This window comes from Rhinatrema bivittatum, chromosome 2, assembly GCF_901001135.1.
Source record: "Rhinatrema bivittatum chromosome 2, aRhiBiv1.1, whole genome shotgun sequence".
Taxonomy (NCBI): domain Eukaryota; kingdom Metazoa; phylum Chordata; class Amphibia; order Gymnophiona; family Rhinatrematidae; genus Rhinatrema; species Rhinatrema bivittatum.
Genome location: NC_042616.1, coordinates 268,459,709 through 268,479,868, shown reverse-complemented (window position 1 = coordinate 268,479,868; position 20,160 = coordinate 268,459,709). Strand labels below are relative to the sequence as shown.

General features: G+C 40.1%; 1 protein-coding gene across 4 annotated transcripts in view; it reads left to right on the top strand.

The window, feature by feature from the left end:
• The window catches only part of ELMO1 (engulfment and cell motility 1), an 805,215-nt gene that overhangs the window by 129,000 nt on the left and 656,055 nt on the right, over nucleotides 1-20,160 (top strand). For all 4 annotated transcript variants that reach the window (XM_029589504.1, XM_029589501.1, XM_029589503.1 and 1 more), the window contains exon 3: nucleotides 6,161-6,304. In XM_029589504.1, coding sequence (XP_029445364.1) covers nucleotides 6,227-6,304 — 78 coding nt within the window. In that variant the 5' untranslated portion in view covers nucleotides 6,161-6,226. The remainder of the gene's footprint in view (nucleotides 1-6,160; nucleotides 6,305-20,160) is intronic.

Below are 20,160 nucleotides of genomic sequence, written 5' to 3'. Positions count from 1 at the left end.
GAATATGCATAAGATACATTTGCATATCATGGAGACTCAGTATATGCAAATTCATCTTATTTATTTATTTATTTATTTATTGCATTTTATTTATTTGATTAATATTCTGCTTTTTGGCACTTCTAATTCATTGTGGATTTCCTGAAAACCCCGACTGGCTGTGGGGTCCTCAGGACAGGTTTGGGAAGCCCTGGTGTAGAGTCATATCAGCTTCTGTTCATTTAGAGATTAATTGAAACATACATAAGAATGCCTAAACTTCTGCATACAGCTGTAAAGGATGGATTTTTACCCTTTCAAATAATTCTAAAATAAAAGGTCATGCCATAAAATTAATAAGAGTTGGAATTTGTGAAGGGAAGCTGTTCTTTCGTCTCCACCTGTAGAAAGAAAACCAATTAGAGGTTTGCACTCTACTATTTGTTAATAGCAGGCCTTAATGCTCTCTTTAGATTAAGTTTTGAGATAACCTCCAACTGCTGCATTATTAACTATTGGCTCATCTCTTTGGACTCTTTTTTTATGTATTATGCAAAGTTAGACATGGCATCTTTCTGCGGTGTTTAATGCAAAATTACAGTTTATTTGCTGATTTTAGCAGTAAATGTGGCATGCACAAAACTTTGGACACGCTTCCAGTTGATTCATTACTACTTTTTAAAAATTATCAGTAAGGCTCAAAAAGTTAATTGATTCATTAGGCTGTCAATTAGGTAAAGACAATTCCACAATTATACAAATACTCTGGTCTTTCTAACCTCTCAGGTTGTGATTGTTGAAAGTAGACAGAACAACCATAAGCTCCTTTAAATATCTGAGCACTGGAAAACGAAGAGAATTCACTCTTACAAAGTAGGGAAAAGCTACACAAAAATATCTAAACACTTCCAGCTAGCAATTTCAGGTATCAGAAGCATTGCAAAGAAATGAAAGTTACATGAAACTGTTGCAATCAAGGCAATTTCTGAAAGTCCAAGAAAAATCTCTGATATAACTGCAAGATAACTGGTTAGATCTGGAAAACAGAACCCCCACAGAACCTACTGAAAAGTTTCATTGACACTGGACTAGTTGTCCACAAGTATAGCATTACACAGCAATGATCTACATGGGAAAGTTATCAGAAAGAAACCTTTTCTATGACCTTATCACAAAAGTTATCTAAGTATGCAAAATAAAACCTTGAGATGTCTGAAACATTTTGGAAAAAAGTGCTTTGGACTGATGAAATGAAAATAGAACTGTTCTGTCATAACCAAACAAGATACTACATAGTAACTTCCATTTCTTAAGGTTGAAATTGCTAATTGAAATATTTAAATATTTTTGTACAGCCTTGCCCTGCTTTGTAAGAGTGGATTATATTTAATTTTCAAATGCTCACATGGCTGATTAAAGAAGCCTATTGTTGAAAATAGGCAGAACAAGAATCACAACCTGAAAGGTTAGGCAGCCAGAGTATTTATTCAACCATAGAATTGCCTTTACCTGACTGACTGAACGCCTAAGGAATCAATCAACTTTTTGGCACTTTCTAAAAAAGCAGTATTGAATCAACTGGAAGGGCATCCAAACTTTTGCACATTCCATAATCATTATTTTATTATTTTCAGTCTCTTAAAAACAGCAAATAGTAATGTTGCATTAAAAATTGTAGAAAAATGTCATGTTTGACAGTAAATCACAAAAATGCAAGAAAATAATGAAGTTATAAAACAAATCCAATAAAAACAGACTCCATGTATAATTATCAAAATATAGTTCACAGATAAATATAACAAATTTTATTAAATGTGTACATATAATCTTTATATATAAAAGTTTTTAATATGACTCTAGAAAATGTTAAATGGCATAATGTTTTAAAACATTTCTGAAGCGCACAATGGGTTGCATTATACTGCAATTTATTATTGGTCCTCAATGACTGTTCTTTCCAGGTGCTTAAGAGAACAAAATGTTTTCTTGTACCTGCTCTGGCATTATGCCTCCTTGAATGAATAGTTTTATATTATATACTAGCAACTGTACCCGTTCTACGCCTGGGCAGCGAGCCTTTTTATTGGCACATCTGCTCTTGTTTTGAGCAGAATTTCCCTAGAAATTCACTTTGAGTGTCCCTTCCACATACACACACCCTCATACAGGCTTCCTCGCTCTCTGGCACACACACACATCCCCTCATATAGGCTCCCTCTCTGAAACCCACACTCAAGTATCCCGCGCACTCCCCCTCTTACCAACCAAGCTGTCTCTTGCATTCCCCCACACACATTCTCTCTCACCAGCATCCCCCCAACCACCATCTCTTACCTCCCATGCTCTCTCTCACACCTCCCCACCCCCTCTCACCAACCATGCTCTCTGTCACCCCCCCTCACACACACATTCTCTCTCACTAGCATCCCCCCATCCACCATCTCTTACCTCCGTTGCGCTCTCTCTCTCACCCTCCCCACCCCCTCTCACCAACCATGCTCTCTGTCACCCCCCCTCTCACACACACATTCTCTCTCACCGGCATCCCCCCATGCTCTCTCTCACCCTCCCCTCCCCTCCCCGACACATATTCTCTCTCACCGGCATGCCGCGGGACCCACGCCGTTCGCGGCGAAGATGAAGGCCCGGCGCGCTGTTCGTGGCACACGGGGGCCTTCCATTTTTCCCCTTGAGCAGAAAATAGCAGCGGAGACCCCGGCATGCTGCGAATGGAGCGCGGCCCGCGGCACACGCTCCGTTCGCAGTGAAGATGAAGGCCCGGGTGCACCGATCGCAGCACACGGGGGCCTTCCCTTTTCGCCGCGAATGGCGCGCCGGGCCGTCATCCTCGCCACGAACGGAGCGTGTGCAGTGGGATGCGCTCCGTTCGCGGCATGCCGGGGTCTCCTCTGCTATATTCTGCCTGTTCCGCGAAGGCCGCTGTCCTTCGTACCTCTGGCGTGTTTGAGTCTCCAAGGCGGCCAGGGAGCCACCTGCGCCATCTATCGGCGGGCTGCGGAACATGCGTGAGCACTGACGGACACACTACCAAGCCCGATATATTATAGCGCCATCTATCGGCGGGCTGCGGAACATGCGCGAGCACTGATGGACACACTACCAAGCCCGATATATTATAGAGCCATCTATCGGCGGGCTGCGGAACATGCGCGAGCACTGATGGACACACTACCAAGCCCGATATATTATAGAGCCATCTATCGGCGGGCTGCGGAACATGCGTGAGCACTGACGGACACACTACCAAGCCCGATATATTATAGAGCCATCTATCGGCGGGCTGCGGAACATGCGTGAGCACTGACGGACACACTACCAAGCCCGATATATTATAGAGCCATCTATCGGCGGGCTGCGGAACATGCGTGAGCACTGATGGACACACTACCAAGCCCGATATATTATAGAGCCATCTATCGGCGGGCTGCGGAACATGCGTGAGCACTGACGGACACACTACCAAGCCCGATATATTATAGAGCCATCTATCGGCGGGCTGCGGAACATGCGCGAGCACTGATGGACACACTACCAAGCCCGATATATTATGGATATATATATATATTTTTTTTTTTTCTTACGGTAAATCTTTCTTCTTTGCTCCTTCAGCTTCCCCTTCTATGTCTCATGTGTGGCTTGGTGCTAGTAAGCTGAGGCAGTGTTTCTCCTTTGCAGATTGTGGAACATTCTTCCATCTACTGCATTCATGGCCACTGCTGCACAATCTTGTATAAAGAGAGGAAAAAATACAAACAATATATAATTTATCTTTTTAATACAACAATTATTTATAAACACATATTACAAAAATATTTGTAAAAAAGGTATTTTTAACCTGTATGAAACTCATATGAATTAAATTGCTGGATCAGTATGACATATATTCTAAACAACTCATAAAAAAAATATTTCCATACAATGGTAACCACTCGTACCACTCTCTAAAATACCACACTCATTCCGCACACCCATACACATCCTTCATATACAACCCCCCTACATAACAATATCCCAAACCCAACCAGTTTTCATAGATCTCAAACAAAACTTCTTGTCCTATTGTTATGTCTGAATAGCCTCATTAATAAACACAGCATCTTATTAATATCATCAATTTGTCACTTCTTGTGATTCTCTTCGATAACTCCAGTTCACTAAAAAGACCCCCTCCCCCCATCTTATTGTAATCAATAAGGTCTTCCTATAATTCTTTTTGATGACCACAATATTCTTCAAAAAAACCTTCTTATAATTCTCTTCAATAACCCAGATTTTCTTCAGGAATCCCAATAAATTCTCCATTTCACCCTAAAAAGGGCTTCATCAGGGGAAGAAAGAATCAATCACACTCAACCAACTGTGTGACGAATCATGAAATACTCGCATGTTAAAGCTGTACATTTTTTCTCAGCTGTCCCTGAGGGCTTCACTCTGTTAAACTTCATATATACGTGAACCTCTTACTCCAGCAAAAGTTCATTCAAATAACTTACAACAACCACTTGCTTTCACGTTCATGGTGTCCCAATCAACTCAGTCATTTGTAAACATAGAGGGGCCGATGCAATACGATGGGCGTTGAAAATGGGCGCTCGTATTGAGTGCCCATTTTCCTAATGTGCATGCGGCCACATCCCCTGGGTTCCTGTTGCAGTATTTAAATGAGGGGCTGCATTTAGGGGAGAATTGTGCATCCTTAGCACTCAAATGCATTGTGTGCTGAATACGAGTACCTGCATTTATTGCACTTCTTCTGGCTGATTTTCTGAGGTTGCTGAAGATGCACATTGCTAAGCACCTCTTGCGATGGGCGTCTTAAGTTGTGCATCCAGAAGAAATTTTTTTTTTTTTTAAATCAAGCCAATATACATTTATTTTTCAACACCGCAAGAAGTAAATTTAAGTGTCACAATGATTCTATGTAGGAGGACACACAGAGGACCATATTTTTGAATTGACTTTACACCACCTCTGGGGCTGGAGTTAAATTTACTACGTAAAAAATTATGCATTAGGTGCCCAGTGATTTTCCCCATTGAGGGGTAATAGTTAATAGCCTCATCTACATGGAATTTACATGTGAGGGGCGCTATCAGCTATGCATGTGTTTGGTCGTGGTGTTTGATGCGCTAATCTCCTTATTGCATTGGGTGCTAGTCTACAGCATCAAAAATGCATGTCCGACCACATATAAACCTGTACGCTAGGCTGGGTGCAGTTTATTGCATTGGCTGCAGATAGTTGCATTATTGTGGTGGAGGAAACATGTTATATGACCATGACTTTCCATGTAATTGCATAAGTGTGCTGAATGTTGAGTGAGGCAGTAGTGCATTTCTATGAACTGATTTCCCATCCACATCTTGCTTTTCTGTATTCTTACAATACTAATGGCCATATCTGATCTGCAATGGCTGCAAGCAAGTCTGGTTTCCAGATTCTCCGCAGTGAATGCTCTTGAGCTCTATCATATATTTGGCCAAAGAACCAGGTTAATTTGCATATCTTATTTACCCTTTAAAGTAGATTCCAAGCAATAAGGAGGATGGTCAAAAATTCATAAAGTCCACTATGATTTGGCCAATGATAAGGTATATATTTTATTGAAACTTGGAAATGTCAATGCATTTATAATCCATTTAACATGGTCCCATGTTAAATGGATTATAAATGTATTATTTGACTTGGAAATGTTAAATGGATTATAAATGCATTATTTGACATTTCTAAATTTCAATAAAATATATACTTAATCATTGGTCAGTTCACAGTGGAGTTTATGAATTTTTGACTATCCTCCTTATTGTCTGGGATCTCCTATGTTTAATTTGGTCCCCCACCTCTTGTGTATGCTGTATACCCTTTAAACTAGACCAGTGTTCAGCCTTTGATGGACCAGAGTTCACCATCTAGGCTTGAACAGTTTAAAATGTAATTTTTCAGCTTAGCATTGTTTTTTAATTTTTATTTTCTGATGAGCATGTAGTTGTTCACTTTCTCTGCCATGACTTTCCCAATGTAGCTAATTGTTCAGAAAATGATGGCATGTGATTGTGTTTCCCAAAAAGGTAGTGCCTCCCACATTGTCCCTGTCCAGTGAATTTTTTATACCTAAAGAGCTGCTGACATACCTTTCTTTTAAATGTCTTCCTTTCTAAAGGTCTGAATGAGAGTGGTCCTCTGCAGAACCTGGTTTTGTTGCCTTTGAAGAACACCGGCAGCTGTAATGCCGCCTCCATCTGATATAGTAAAGGTGGCAATAGAATGGCCAGGAGCATTCCCTAAGTTGATGGAAATTGATCAGGTGAGTATGTCTTCCAGACCTCTAGCTTCTTTTGCTTTGTTATACTGCATTTAACTTTCTCGCCTCTTGCTACCTGTCTTGATTGAATCAGTTGGAAAGACTTTCGAAGCAGCATGCATTTGGTGAACAACTGAATCATGACATGAGAAGGCAGAGGAGGATGGCGGCCAAGATCCACAGGCTATTTTATTACCTCTCAATTCACTTTGTGGTTCCTCTTCCTTCAGGCAAATTTTTTATTTTACTATTTCAAGAAACTACTGCTGCTATGGATTTTAGATTTAACTATTCTTTTTTCCAAATGCGTGCCGAAAGCGAGTTACAATTCAGGTAATTTCTTAGTGATATATCGGTATTATTAACGTGAACATTTTCTTATATTCTACTATTACTTGTACCACAGTGTTCCGAAACCAAATCAAGCCATGGGGCAAACACTTCAGCTATCTCTGTATATATACGCACTGTGAAATGAAGAAATACAGATATTTCATACTCTTTATCTAAAGAAAAAATTGCTGTGCTTTCAGCAAAATACGGAGGTATTAAACAAAAGCAGTTCTTCTTTATTATGCAATTCCTTTGCGTCTTTCCTGTGAGGTTATGTTGCTTCCCTGTGAAACTTGGGAGAATTAAGCAAGGTGGAAAGTTAATGTTCAAGGTGTAGGTAATAGGGACTGCTTAGTAGAGGAGCTTGCAAAGTACTGGCCACTTCTGAGTAAGCAGTGAAAGGTGCATATATTCAAATTAGCACCTTGCAAAAGTGTTCATATAACTACTAATCGAAATGCGCAAAGATGCATGCGATTCACAATATTTCAAATTTTTTTGGGAAACTCTTGGTTTTGAAGGGACCCTGTCAATACCCTGCCCCCTGCCCCTCCCCAAAGTATGGTTAAAATTGATTAAAAAAAACATTCCAAAATATGGCGACTTTCCTGTTCATGTATGTCACTTTGTTTACCCATCACTCTAAAAATAGAGGCCATGTTATTTCTCCATCATTGTGTGCATCGTCATGTCAGACATTTGGACAGGTCAAGTAAAGTCTGTGGTATTGCAGCAGGCAGTGAGCAGGAGCTGAGTAGATAGGCCTTGCGGTCTTTATCCTTTGTCACTTTCTCTGTTTGACTGCTTCTCTGTTCAAGCTCAGATCTGCAATTACAAAGCTCTGTGGTATAAATGCCTTTGTGGCAAACACAATAGGTTTGATTTAACAAATGCTTTGCCTCATTCTGTCCTATAAGAAGAATAAAGTTTGATAAGTTACACCCTGTATTTTTTTGGATGTACCATGATGGTTCAGATTTTTTAAATTTTAATTTTCCTCACTATTTTATTTTAAGAGATTTGACCATTTCTAAAATATGTTTAAAATAATGTTTAACAAGGGGTTCCTTTAATTAGTTATTAATTAATCAGATCGGCATACAAAGGATCTCTCCAGGCTCCCCCTAATAAATCCACTAGTCACACCTCCATTCAGAAACGAGCCTTGTCCACTGCTGGACCTTATCAATGGAATCTTCTTCCCTCAGAACTTCGCCAGGAACAATGCCCTTTCTCCTTCAGAAAGAAACTGAAAACTTGGCTGTTCATTCAAGCCTTCCCTTGATGGGTCACTCCACAACCAGCGTAGACTCTCACCCCTCATTTTCACAGTTTCCCCCCCCCCCCCCTCCCCTTCTCCTGGATCGTTCCTGCCACAGTTCGATTTACATAGCAGGCCATTGTCTAAGCTTGTATCTTACGTCGATTGTTACGTACATTTCTCTTGTTAGAATTATGTTATGTTAAACTAATATCTTTCGCTCTTAATTCTCCCGTACTGTAAATCCCTGTTCATTATAACTTTATCTTCTATTTAATTGGTTACGCTGTAAACCGGTACGATAAGACCTTCGTCTTGAGCATCGGCACACCAAAAGAATTTAAATAAATAAATAAATGAACAAAATAAGAAAATAAATAAATAGTTCATATATAGGTTGGGGCCTGGTGACTCAGTGGCACGTGCTACACGTTCCCGTGCAGAGAATCTGGGTTTGATTCCTAATCCAGGCCTCTACTCCCTAGGTCTACCAGGACTGGAGATGCTGCAGAGGCTTCATTCACAGCCCCTGTGGGCAAGGGAGTCTGAGCCCTTCCTCAACCTTGACATCTAGTGGCTAGATTAAAAGTCCACATTAGCTAGGTTCCAGAGGAAGGTGTGCAGCTTGTGGCCCCTGGCCAAAGACTGTACCTGTGAGATGGCTGGGCTGAGGTAGCAGGGGATATTAAAATAAGGGAGGAAGGGGAGGAAAACTGGATTGTTGTGAAGGAAGACTTATGGCGCCATAATCCAATAGAGGCTGGTTCCATTTCAGTTGGAAACCCAAAAAGACAGGAGAAAACTGATGGGCCATTAAAATAAATTAGTTTGTATTTGGGAGTGGGGGAGAATTTTGTTTCTAAATTGATATATATAAGAGAGATGACCAAAAATTATACACAAATGATTTGCCAAAACTATATAAAAACTATATATTTTATTAAAAATCAAGCCTTTGTATCAAAAAGACTCAAAACAAAACAACCTCTGACATATAAACACCATATACTACAGATTCATCCAGAAGTTTAAAACAATTATGAAATGCTATTGAAATTGATGTTAAGATTTAAATCACCAAACAGCTGAGATATAAATCACCAAAATCAACATGAAGAGCAGAAAAAAATGACATCCTTTCATTCCAAAAACACAATCCTTATCATCATGGAAATGTGTACCTACTTTAACGAAAAATCCAGAAATAAAATTTATTCCAAGATTAAATCCAAAGTTTCAAAAAGATAAATACTTATCTCTGATGTAAAGAATTTTTGATTTGTTACATATTTTTTTGATTATGGGATTGGCAATTTTTTGTTTTCCATGGCTTCGTGGTTGATGCTAATATAGCCAATTGTTTGTGCCTTGTATAAGAAAGAGGCACAAAAAACATTTTGTGATAATATTTGAAAAACTGAACCACGGATGAAAAATATACAAAAATATACAAAAATTATCAAGTGAGTTTTTTCTATATATGTTGCCTAATGATTACTCACAATGCATATTTTGTCTGGTTCTGTGTCTTCTCCTGTTAATATTCTGCTTAGGAAAGTGTACATTGATAGTTCCTTTTAAAAATAAAAACAAATAAAAGGAAGAGAAAAGCAAAGTCTTCCTTCATTTTGCATAACATGCCGTTAAAATGTAGTGTGCTTGGATGGCATATGTTGGCTAAAATTAAGAGTTCCAGTCTGTTAACGTTAACTGGGAATATGAGTAGTTGACTGGGATTGTGATGCTATTTTTTGATATAGAATCACCGTTCCATTATTTATATTATAATTATTTGCATAATCATGAACTTGAAAAAGGTTTTAGGTGAAAAACCAAAAATTTGCTGAAGTGTTAGAAGTGTAGCTTTTTGGTGTTGAATATAGAGACAACTTCAGCCAACACAAAAATATAGCATGACCATATTTTAACCTTGTTGAAATTCTGTTATTGTCTTTATGCTTTTGTTGCTAAGATTTATCTTGTTTGTTATCTGGCTAAAGGCTTTTACAATATCAAATCATGATTCTTCAGTTACTATAAAGTTATTTAAGAGATATGTTCTATAAGCAGAGTACATGGAGGTTTTAGTTAGCATGTACTTTGCATTTGCTAATTTTCAAAGATAAACTCGGCCGGTGCGTGCAACTTACACCTGCCCAGAGGTAGGCGTAAATAATAAAACAAAGGTGGGGGGGGGGGGGGGTGGTTAGATAGGGGAAGGGGGGGGGGGGGCAGAACGGGGAAAGCCATCGGGGCTCCCCTAGGGCTCAGCGTGCACAAGTGTGCACCCCCTTGTGCGCGCTGACCCCGGATTTTATAACATGCACGTGGCTGCACACGCATGTTATAAAATTGGGCTTAGATTTGTGTGCGCCGAGTTTCGTGCACAAATCTACGCCCGCGCATAGGTTACAAAATCTGGCCCAATATGAGTACATTCGTCCAGTCTCCTCAGAGAGTAGTTGACAGGTCATGGTTAACCCTTTTTGTGCTCATTCTCCAAAGACCGAGTTCTCTATACCCGGTTGGAAGGATGGGTGACCAATAAAGGAGAGAAATGGAGATGTCCTCCAAGAAACATGAAGTTTGGCTCATAGTTGTCTCCAGGAAATGCGGCAGTCTTCCAAAAACAGAAAGGTGGTTAAGTTGTTCGGTGTCTCTATCCAGCTGATATGAAGCAGATTACTTAGCATGTAAGGTTTATACCATTCTTGTAGCAGCTCTGTCGGGGAGATAATCTCAGTTCCGGCCAACCAATCGTTGACATGTCTCAGTATACAAGCAGTGTTATACATATATAGGTTAGGGCCCGCAAGCCCCCTCCATGCAGGGGTTTCATTAGTTTAGATAGACTTAAACGAGCTCATTTATTGTGCCATAGGAAACATCCAAGGGCTTTATTCAAAATCATAGCGTGTTTTTTTCTTGATCCATACTGGCAAAATTTGAAGTACATAGAGCCATTTTGGGAGCTCCACCATTTTAAATAATTGAATCCTGCCGGATAATGTAATCGGGTGGGAATTCCATTCCTTTAATTTTTGTTTAGTTTTTGTGAGGAGAGGGAGAATAATAGAATTGTAAATGTTCCTAATATCCGTTGGTATTTTATCCCCAATATATTTCATCTCAGATTGTACCCATCTCAGGGGAAATGAACCTGGCCACATGATCTGTAGTATACTTGTTACGTCCAGAGCTTCAGATTTGTCCTGGTTTATCTTTAAACCAGAGAATTCACCAAATTTTGCTTTTAAATCTATCACTGCTGGGAGGGAAATAATCGGGTCTTGCAAAAAGACTAACATGTCTTCTCCAAAAGCAGCCACCTTAAAGGAGGGTAGTCCTAATTGTAGCCCTTTAATATTTGGGTTTTCATCAATGGCACATAGCAGTGGGTCCAGTGAGAGTATGTATAACAGAGGAGATAGAGGACAGCCTTGTCTTACCCCCTTTTGGAGTTCAAAAGAAGAGGACATAAGACCATTGGCCAAAATGATAGAATTTGGGTGATGGTAAAGCAAAGATATTCGATGTAATATGTCCCCTTCAAATCCAAATTTCCATAAAACCGAGAAAAGATACTCCCATGGTACCCGATCGAATGCTTTTTCTGCATCAAACTCCACTGCTAAAGCTGGGATCCCAGATGTCCTGCAGTGTGACATGGCTAACCATAGTCGTAAAATATGTTTACCAGCTGTTCTCCCTTTTTTACAAAACCCGCCTGGTTTTTGGAAATCAGGATGGGTAAAACTGCATTCAGTCTGATGGCTAAGATTTTTGCATAAAGTTTTAAATCAAAATTCAGTAACGAAATGGGTCTGTAGGATGCAGGGGATAAAGGGTCTTTGCCGCTTTTATGTAGTACAGTAATATATGCTGTTTTGGCCTCTTTAGAAAAGCCAATGGAGGATGCCCCATTAAAAAAGACTCTCAATGGCTCCCCTATTTCTGTCTTAAGGCGTTTATAAAAGTCTTCATTCAGGCCATCGGGTCCAGGGACTTTGTGGAGAGGGCTAGATTCTATACCTTCCCATATCTCTCGGATTGAAAGGGGTCTGTTCAATCCTTGAAGTTATGCTGGTGAGAGTTTAGGCAGCCGAATATTTTGAAAAAAAATTCCTTCGGTTGTGGAGGCTGAAGGTGGGGATTCATTCATATATAATCTTTCATAGAATTCTTGTAGGATTTTACAAATGAGTGGGGTGGATGTTTCTCACTCCATTTTGGTTTTTGAGAGCTTCTATAAAAGAATTACCTCTTTGTGCTCTTACAACGTTTGCAAGCAACTTGCCTACTTTGTTGCCAAATTTGTGTAGTTTGTGAGATAGAGCATACTCTGCTTAGTTCTCTGGTGCAAATGGCAATTTAATGTATAAAGCAAGTCGCGATATTGCTTATTAGCATTAGTTGGGCAATTAATTAATTTCATTTTTGCTTTCTGTAATGCTTTCCTGAGTTCAATTATTCGGCTGTTTATCATCTTGTATTGACAAATTAAATAGGATGTAATTTCTCCCCTCATGGTTGCTTTCCCCGCCTCCCAAAAAAGAGATGGGTTGTCCATATGCTGGGAATTATCTCATATTCTTTCCATTTATCTTTTAAGTAGGTTTGGAAGGCCTTATCTTTTGATATGTAAGATGGAAAACACCACCGACGTTGGTCCCTTCCAGGTCCCTCTATTCTGGCTTCCACCCATACCATTGAGTGGGCAGAGAATTCGGAAGGGCCGATCTCTGCATTTACTACTCTAGAGAAGCAGGCCAATGATATTAGTATGTAATCGATGTGGGACATTGATAAGTGGGCTCTGGCTATGTGGGTGTAATCACGAAGCTCTGGATGCAGAATCCGCTAGGGGTCTACAAGATGAAGTTATTGGCATAAATAAAGTATGCCTTGGTGTGTCCTCAGCCCAGGTGTGGCCATCTGAGATGATCTATCTAATTTGGGATCAGCCATGATCCAATGCCCCCGAGTGTGGAGAAGCAGTATAGATACTAAATTTGTGAAAAATTTGTGATTGTAAATATTGGGTGCATACACATTATAAAATGTGACATCTTTACCAAATAATTTCCCCAATACAATGATATATCTCCCCTCGGCATCAGATATTGACTGGACATGCTCGAACGCTGCTTGTTTCCCAATGAGTATGGCCACGCCAGCTTTCCTATCCACTGCTGGAGAATAAAACACCCTACTGACCCAGTCTCTAGTCAATTTCTTGGTTTCACTAGCGGAGAGATGCGTCTCCTGTAAAATACTATTTTGGCTTTGTCTTCTTAAGGATTGTAGCAATTTGGCTCATTTTACCAGGGACCCCAGACCAGCTATATTCCATGAAATAACTTAAAGTTTCAGCCATACTTGTGCCGAGGGGTCCATATCAGTGACATATGCCAGTTAAAAAACCATCTCATTATAGCCACCTCCCTCCTAGCCTAAAGAGGCAGCTCTTTGCTGGGCACAGGTATTTTCTCCCTTGCATAAGTTATTCTTAACAGTTCAAAACCATGCCCAATTGTGAAATCGAACACAAGCGCTTTAGGTTCTTTATAAACCCCTGCCCCACCCGTATACCCCCAAATCCCTTTATAACCTAATAAACCCAAATATATCGCCTCCAAACTTAGGAGGCTGGAGAACCACATGAGTTATCCGTACCGGCTCCGCCTCCATTTTAACTAACAGGTTGCCCTTACATTCGTGTGGAGAACCAAAGAATAAAATATGCATTTACCCATAGCTTTGCAATCTTTGATATAACATTGTAGTCTCTTATGAAGATGGTAGACTTTAGGATTTGTGAAATTCACATCCTAATCTTAAGCCAAATAAAAAGGCAAAGTAGAGAGCAGACTTTCTGCTAAATTTGGAGACACATTCAGCCTATATTTACCGTGTCATTTATGAATTGTTTGGCTTCCATAACTGAATCAAAGGATCACCAGGCTCCCTTATGTTCTATAAAGAGCTTTGCTAGGTATTGCAAATTAAAGCACAGTTTCCTTTTAAATAAATCTGCACATAATGGTGAGAATTCTTTTTGCTTTTGGGAGACCACTGCTGAATAGGCCTGAAAAATCAAGATCCTGTTTCCCTCATAAGTAAGCATTGAACACTTTCTGTAAGCCTGTAAAATTGCTACTTTATGGGTAAAATTCATAAACTTAGCAATTGTCACCCTGGGCCCTGTCTGCTCCAAAGAGCGAGATCCGAGCCTGTGTGCTCTTTCCACCATACTGCGACCTTCTAACTCCTCTAGGCCCAGGGATATCATTAGCCAGCCTTCCAGTACCTTTATCAGCTCTCGATCGGATAGGGATTTAGGGAATCCAACGAATCTAAGGTTGTTTCTTCTAGATCGATTTTCCAGATCATCTACCTTAGATTCTAACTGGCTTAATTGTTTTGAGAATTTGTTCAGAGTTTGTAATAGCGATTGCATTTCCATTTCAACATCTGTAAGCATCTGTTGTGTATCTTCCACCTGACGCTTTATTTCCTATAATGTTTCATTACCTGTTGTTATTTGCTGGGAAAGCTCCAAGAAACGCTGATTCAGCGCTTGTACTACCACTTTGGTAATCTCTTCCACCAGCCCGGCGTTAGCTGGATTTGGGCGCAGGCTCAGGGGTCCATCGGCCATCTTGGAATCTGGTTGTCATCCCATTGGTTTTTCCTTACGTTGCAGTTTTGCAGACATCTCTGGTGTATTTTTCACAAAACAAATGGTCGATGCGTGGCTGCGCTTCCCCTAGCTTTCGTCTGACTGCCATGATGCTTGATGAATCCCCATGGTATGTCTGATTTCGGAGGGAGAACCGGGAGCAGGGTCGGTATGCATCCTACCCGCTCATCGGATCACTTGGTCTTGATTGATTTGATTTTTTATTTAGCATTTCATTCCACATCCAGCTACATGCCCAAATAAAGATATTTACAACTTAGTTATTCTCAGCCAGCTTTTCTCAAATAAAATCACTTGAAATTTCATCTGCATACTTTTGAATTCTGTAACCCAGGATACTGATACACTGGTTCCACCTCCTATTCCTACTGAACTCAGCTCTTCAACCAGTGGCTTCTCCTGTGTAGCTTCGGCATGCACATGTGGCTCGATATCTCATGGCTGGCAGAAAGATCCTGCCTGTTCACCCTGCTCACCTTCCCAGAATCCCATTCAAGCGTCACCTCTGAAGCTACACTGGTCACTAAAGTAGCTTCCAAACCCACATTGCATTATTTGTCAACTAGGGAGGAATTCACAAGTTGCAAATGAGGAATATATCCTATCTAATCAAGCAAAACTTTGCTTAGGCTTGCTGCTGCTGCTCATATAGCCCTTTCTAGGTCATAGGTCCCCAACCTCAGAATTGCCGTGACTGAGGGTTAAGCCTAGATCTAACATTTGTGCTTTGCCATGCCCTTGCAAGCAAATGGAGATCAAAGACATCCACTAGATCATTACAAGTGATTGCACTTGCAGCCAAAAAATGCTAGAGCAGGTTAGTTGGGTACCATTTTGGATCCGCCTCTCCCAGCTTAATGTTTAACTGCAAATCCGCAGTAAGAGCTTACTGTCTTCATCTGTCCACTCTCACTAAATGTGATAATTTCATAATTCACTATAAATTCACATATTAAACCATGCTTCATTTTAAATCCTGGTTTGCTTTCATCTAATTTTCTTCCTGTAACTAGGTGCATGGTGTACCTTTACTCATCTTACAAGCAAATGCACCAAAAAATGACACACTCCTGTTTATCACTGTATTGTGATACCATACAACAACAGTAAATACAGTAAGCCAAGCAAACAGTATTAGCAGTGATCATATACCTGGCTTCTGAACAATTTAACCACTGTCGGCCTCAATTGAACTCCTGCAAAATGCTCAAAATTGACATGGCTCAGAATTTATTAAGCTTGATTTCATAGTGATAATATGGTTCTACAGTTTTGATGTCTAAATGACTAGAAAATTCCCCAAAATATGGGAAAAAAAAAAAGCTGATTTCATTGCTGTCTTGAAACCCAACAAATTGCCAGAAGATCCAAAAGGTTTTGACCCCATCTCACTACTATACATTACATACGAACTGATGGAACATATATCCTTGGGTGGACAGAGAAGAACATTGATCCCCAACTCTCAAAAGAACAAGCTGGCTTTTTGAAAAGCTGGTGCATTTCTCACCAAGTTATATTACCTTCATTTGATAGAGAGAGAGGATTTGAAATGGAACAGAAAATAGGTGTGGTTTTATTGACCTTTTATCCGTCTATGGCACCAAGGCCTCAAATATAAATTGTACTCCATGATATCTGATTGTAAATTGTGCTTTCAATATGAACGGGATTCTTGCTACCAGCCAAGGAGTACGAAACAACGCACAAACCTGAAAGAATGGAAAATCTCAAGGACCAATACTGGCAGCAGTAGTTTCCATATATAAATCTATCTTTCCATATATAACATCTAAATGATAAATGTACACTGGTGATGTCACAATAACATAGGAAAAGATGCAGCAGAACTGGAAAAGGCACAGAGTACTGATGTGGAACTCATTTCTGACTATCTCCATAAATGGTACCTAAAGCTGAGCATCAATAAATCCGGTATGTTTGATCTTCCACTTGGATAATCTTCAAGCCAAGAATGCGTGCAATATTAGAGTATGTGAGCAAACCCTGGCTTCTCCATGAGCATACTCCAATCTATTTGGAAGTCTCTCTTGATTGCTTCTGTATTTATAGATGTCACTTTCAGAATATCTGCGGTAAAGTCTCCACATGGGTAGCTGGCATCAAATGGGGTGCTGATTTCAAAATGCTCAAAAACACCATATTTACAATTCTAATTTTATAATGCATTCCTAAATGGTCCAGAAGTTTTTATTCTGATAATCATGACATTATACTTAGCACACTGAGACTCATAAGAGTTTGCAAACTAACACACAGATATACTTCCTGACTTGTGGTCAATAAACCAAATTATATAAGACGACAAAACCTAGCATTACATTTGGCTATGAGAACAAGAGATGATGAGTTACCTACTTCATTAGCTGTTAAATGATGAACTGAGTAAATAGAAGATTTCAAGACCTCAAAGTTGTAAACTATTTTATACACTGATCTCATTTACTTCTGGAAGAGCTTCGGGACTCTGATACAAACCTGTGGGAAGCAATGAAATGGGTTAACCACTAGGAAAGGTCAGACCCACTCCTACACCATTTCATGGAGGTGCCAAATGAGTCCCCTATTGGATATGACCTTGACAAAAAAAATAGGCTAAAGTGAATGGTCTGAGATCTGAATGTGGCAACTTCAGAGCAGCACTTTCATGTGCTTTTGCTTTGAAACTTGCCACGTGCACAAAGTACTTATGTATGTTTCCACCTTTTCATGTGGGTATATTTTTCATAGATAACAGTGCCTGTAGATTTGAAAATGCAATCCATGCATGTTGTTTTCCTCTCCTGATCTCACTTTTACCCTGGTGACGCCACCTCTAAGTGCGGCTAAAAGTATAGAGGAGGATAAGTTTTGGCTGTCCAATAGATACATGCAAATCATTACTTCCCCCATGTCGGGGCTTTTGCTCTCTGGATCAGCTGGGGTTCTGGATACTGTTGAGCAAGGGCCCATAGCCATCAGGAGTGGGGGAGTTCCAGTTGTCATACTAAAGTGACAGCTAGTAACTGGATTTTGGGCTTATGATTGCAGGCTTTTGGAAGGAGTGCTGGTATATGCAATGACTGAGCTAAAATGAGTTGGGAGCAAATCCTGTGAGCTACATTAACTCCTGCACTTTGAACTCACCTCCTGCAGCCCTGTACCATCTCCATTGCTGCCTGCCGCCGGGACTAAGTTGCTCTGCGCCCCCCCCCCCCCCACGTCATCTGGGACAGAAACTCAAAGAGCTTGCAGTGATGCTGGAGGGGCCAAAGCATCCTGGTCTCCATGCTGCTCCTGCTGTCATTCTGGAGCAAATCTTATGGGCTACATTGACTCCTTTGCTTTGAACTCAGCTCCTGCAGCCCTATACCATCTCCATCCCCTGCTGCCACCGGGACTAAGTTGCTCCGCTCCCCCCCCCTAACGTCATCTGGGGTGGAAGTTCAAAGAGCCCACAGCGACACTAGAGGTGCCGCACACTGAAGGAGCACAACAAAGGGGCACGCCCCTTTGTGCGCCCCTTCGTGCAACCAACAAAATTACCCAAGTTTAATAAAAACTTCCTCAGATCTCTACAGTATCCCCAACTTGTTTCTTCCACCTTCTTCACAGTCATACATCTGATTGGACTCCACCATAGACATACCAATGATAACTGATCACGGTAAATATGGTGACCTGGCTTACCATTATAATAAACACTATTCCATGAAATAAAAAACAATTAACAGAATATCTTTAATATCTCTACTTCTGTAATGGCTTCCCTTCTTATTCTCTACTCTTTTACTTTATTGCTCTGTAACATATAATCAATTCGGAAAAAGACCACCATTATACACAATATTCTGATAAAAAAAAAATGGATTGTTTCCTCATTACAGAATCTTGGCTGACAGTGGCAGACAATGTTACAATCAACTCGCTATGCCCTCTGGGCTATACCCCAATCTCTGACCATAGGACAAATCGGCGAGGAGGCAGCCTTCTAGCAATTTGCAAATCTTCACTATCCCCACAAAAAATCATCCTTCCTCTCATTCCTCCATTCGAAATCCTTGTAATTTCCACCAACATTTTAAAAATCCTCCTGATATATTACCCCCCCGTGACAATTTATCAGGATCCCTCAACAATTATTGAATCCATATCCACTCTCCCAGTAGACTTCACTAAAACTAACATTGCTGGAGACTTCAACATTCATTTTGATGCCTTAAATCCACATTTTATTACAACATCTTTCTTCGATGCTCTATCAGGTCTAGGTTGGCTTCATAATATTACTACTCCCACCCATAAACATGGTCACACGTTAGACCAAATCTTCTGCAATCCAACCTTCATAAAACCCGAAGACACCACTTTAATCACATATCCGATTCCCTGGTCTGATCACAGTTTGATTTATCTGTCCACTCATTTAAGGTCTAATACTAATCTGACTCAGTCTTCAACCCCTCTCTCACTCTACAAATGGAAAAAAATCGACCCTGAAGATTTTGTAACGAATCTTACAGAAAATTTACCCGATTCAGTATCAAACGACTAACTCAATGGTTGACCTTTGGAATAACACCATCTCTAATGTCCTAGATTCCTTAGCCCCAATCTCTCGTTTTTACATTAAATCCAAACCCTCCGTTCCCTGGTATACAACCGAACTCAAAATGTTAAAAACTAAACTACAACAATCTGAACGTGTATGGAAAAAACATTACTCCTCTAATTAAAAAAACACTACTTTATTTGTCTCAGAAAATATAGAAAATAAGTCACATTGGCAAAAAAGAACTTTTACTCATCAAAAATCAAAGCAGCCAATGGTAACACTTCTGTGCTATTTAATATGGTGAAACAGTTAACCTCTCTTCCAACGCTTGCTCCCCCTGCACTTAGTAATGATTTCTGTAATCAAATTGCTTCATACTTCAAAGATAAAATTAACAACATATCGTCAGGCTTCACACATTTACCTTATCTCAATGACTTCATTCATAAAGCTGACTGCTCTTGGTCATCATTCTCGCCCACAGACTTGGACACAGTCATATGAATTTTTCATAAAACAAAAATATCCTTTTCCCCTTTCAATCCTTGTCCTGGATACTATCTGAAATCACTGTCTACCAATATACGATTTTCTTGTCAACCTTATAAATCAATTACTATGCACTGGTGTCTGTCCTGACCAGTTTAAACTGACCTCAGTATTACCTATCCAAAAAAGAAAAACGAAGATTTTTCTAACCTCAACAGTCTTCGCCCAATAGCTTCACTCTCCACACTGGCCAAAGTAACAGAATCAATTGTTCTATACCAGTTAAACAATTACTTCTATGATAATGAGCTTCTTCACCCAAACCAGCACGGTTTCCGAAAAAGTCACAGTACGGAAACCCTGCTGATATCTTCCTTTGTTACGCTGTTAAGAGGATTTGATTCCAACATTGACTATATACTAGTACTCTTAGACATCTTGGCAGGATTTGACACCCTTGATCATTCTATACTACTGTCGAGACTGCATTCAATTGGTATCTCAGACAAGGTTCAGAG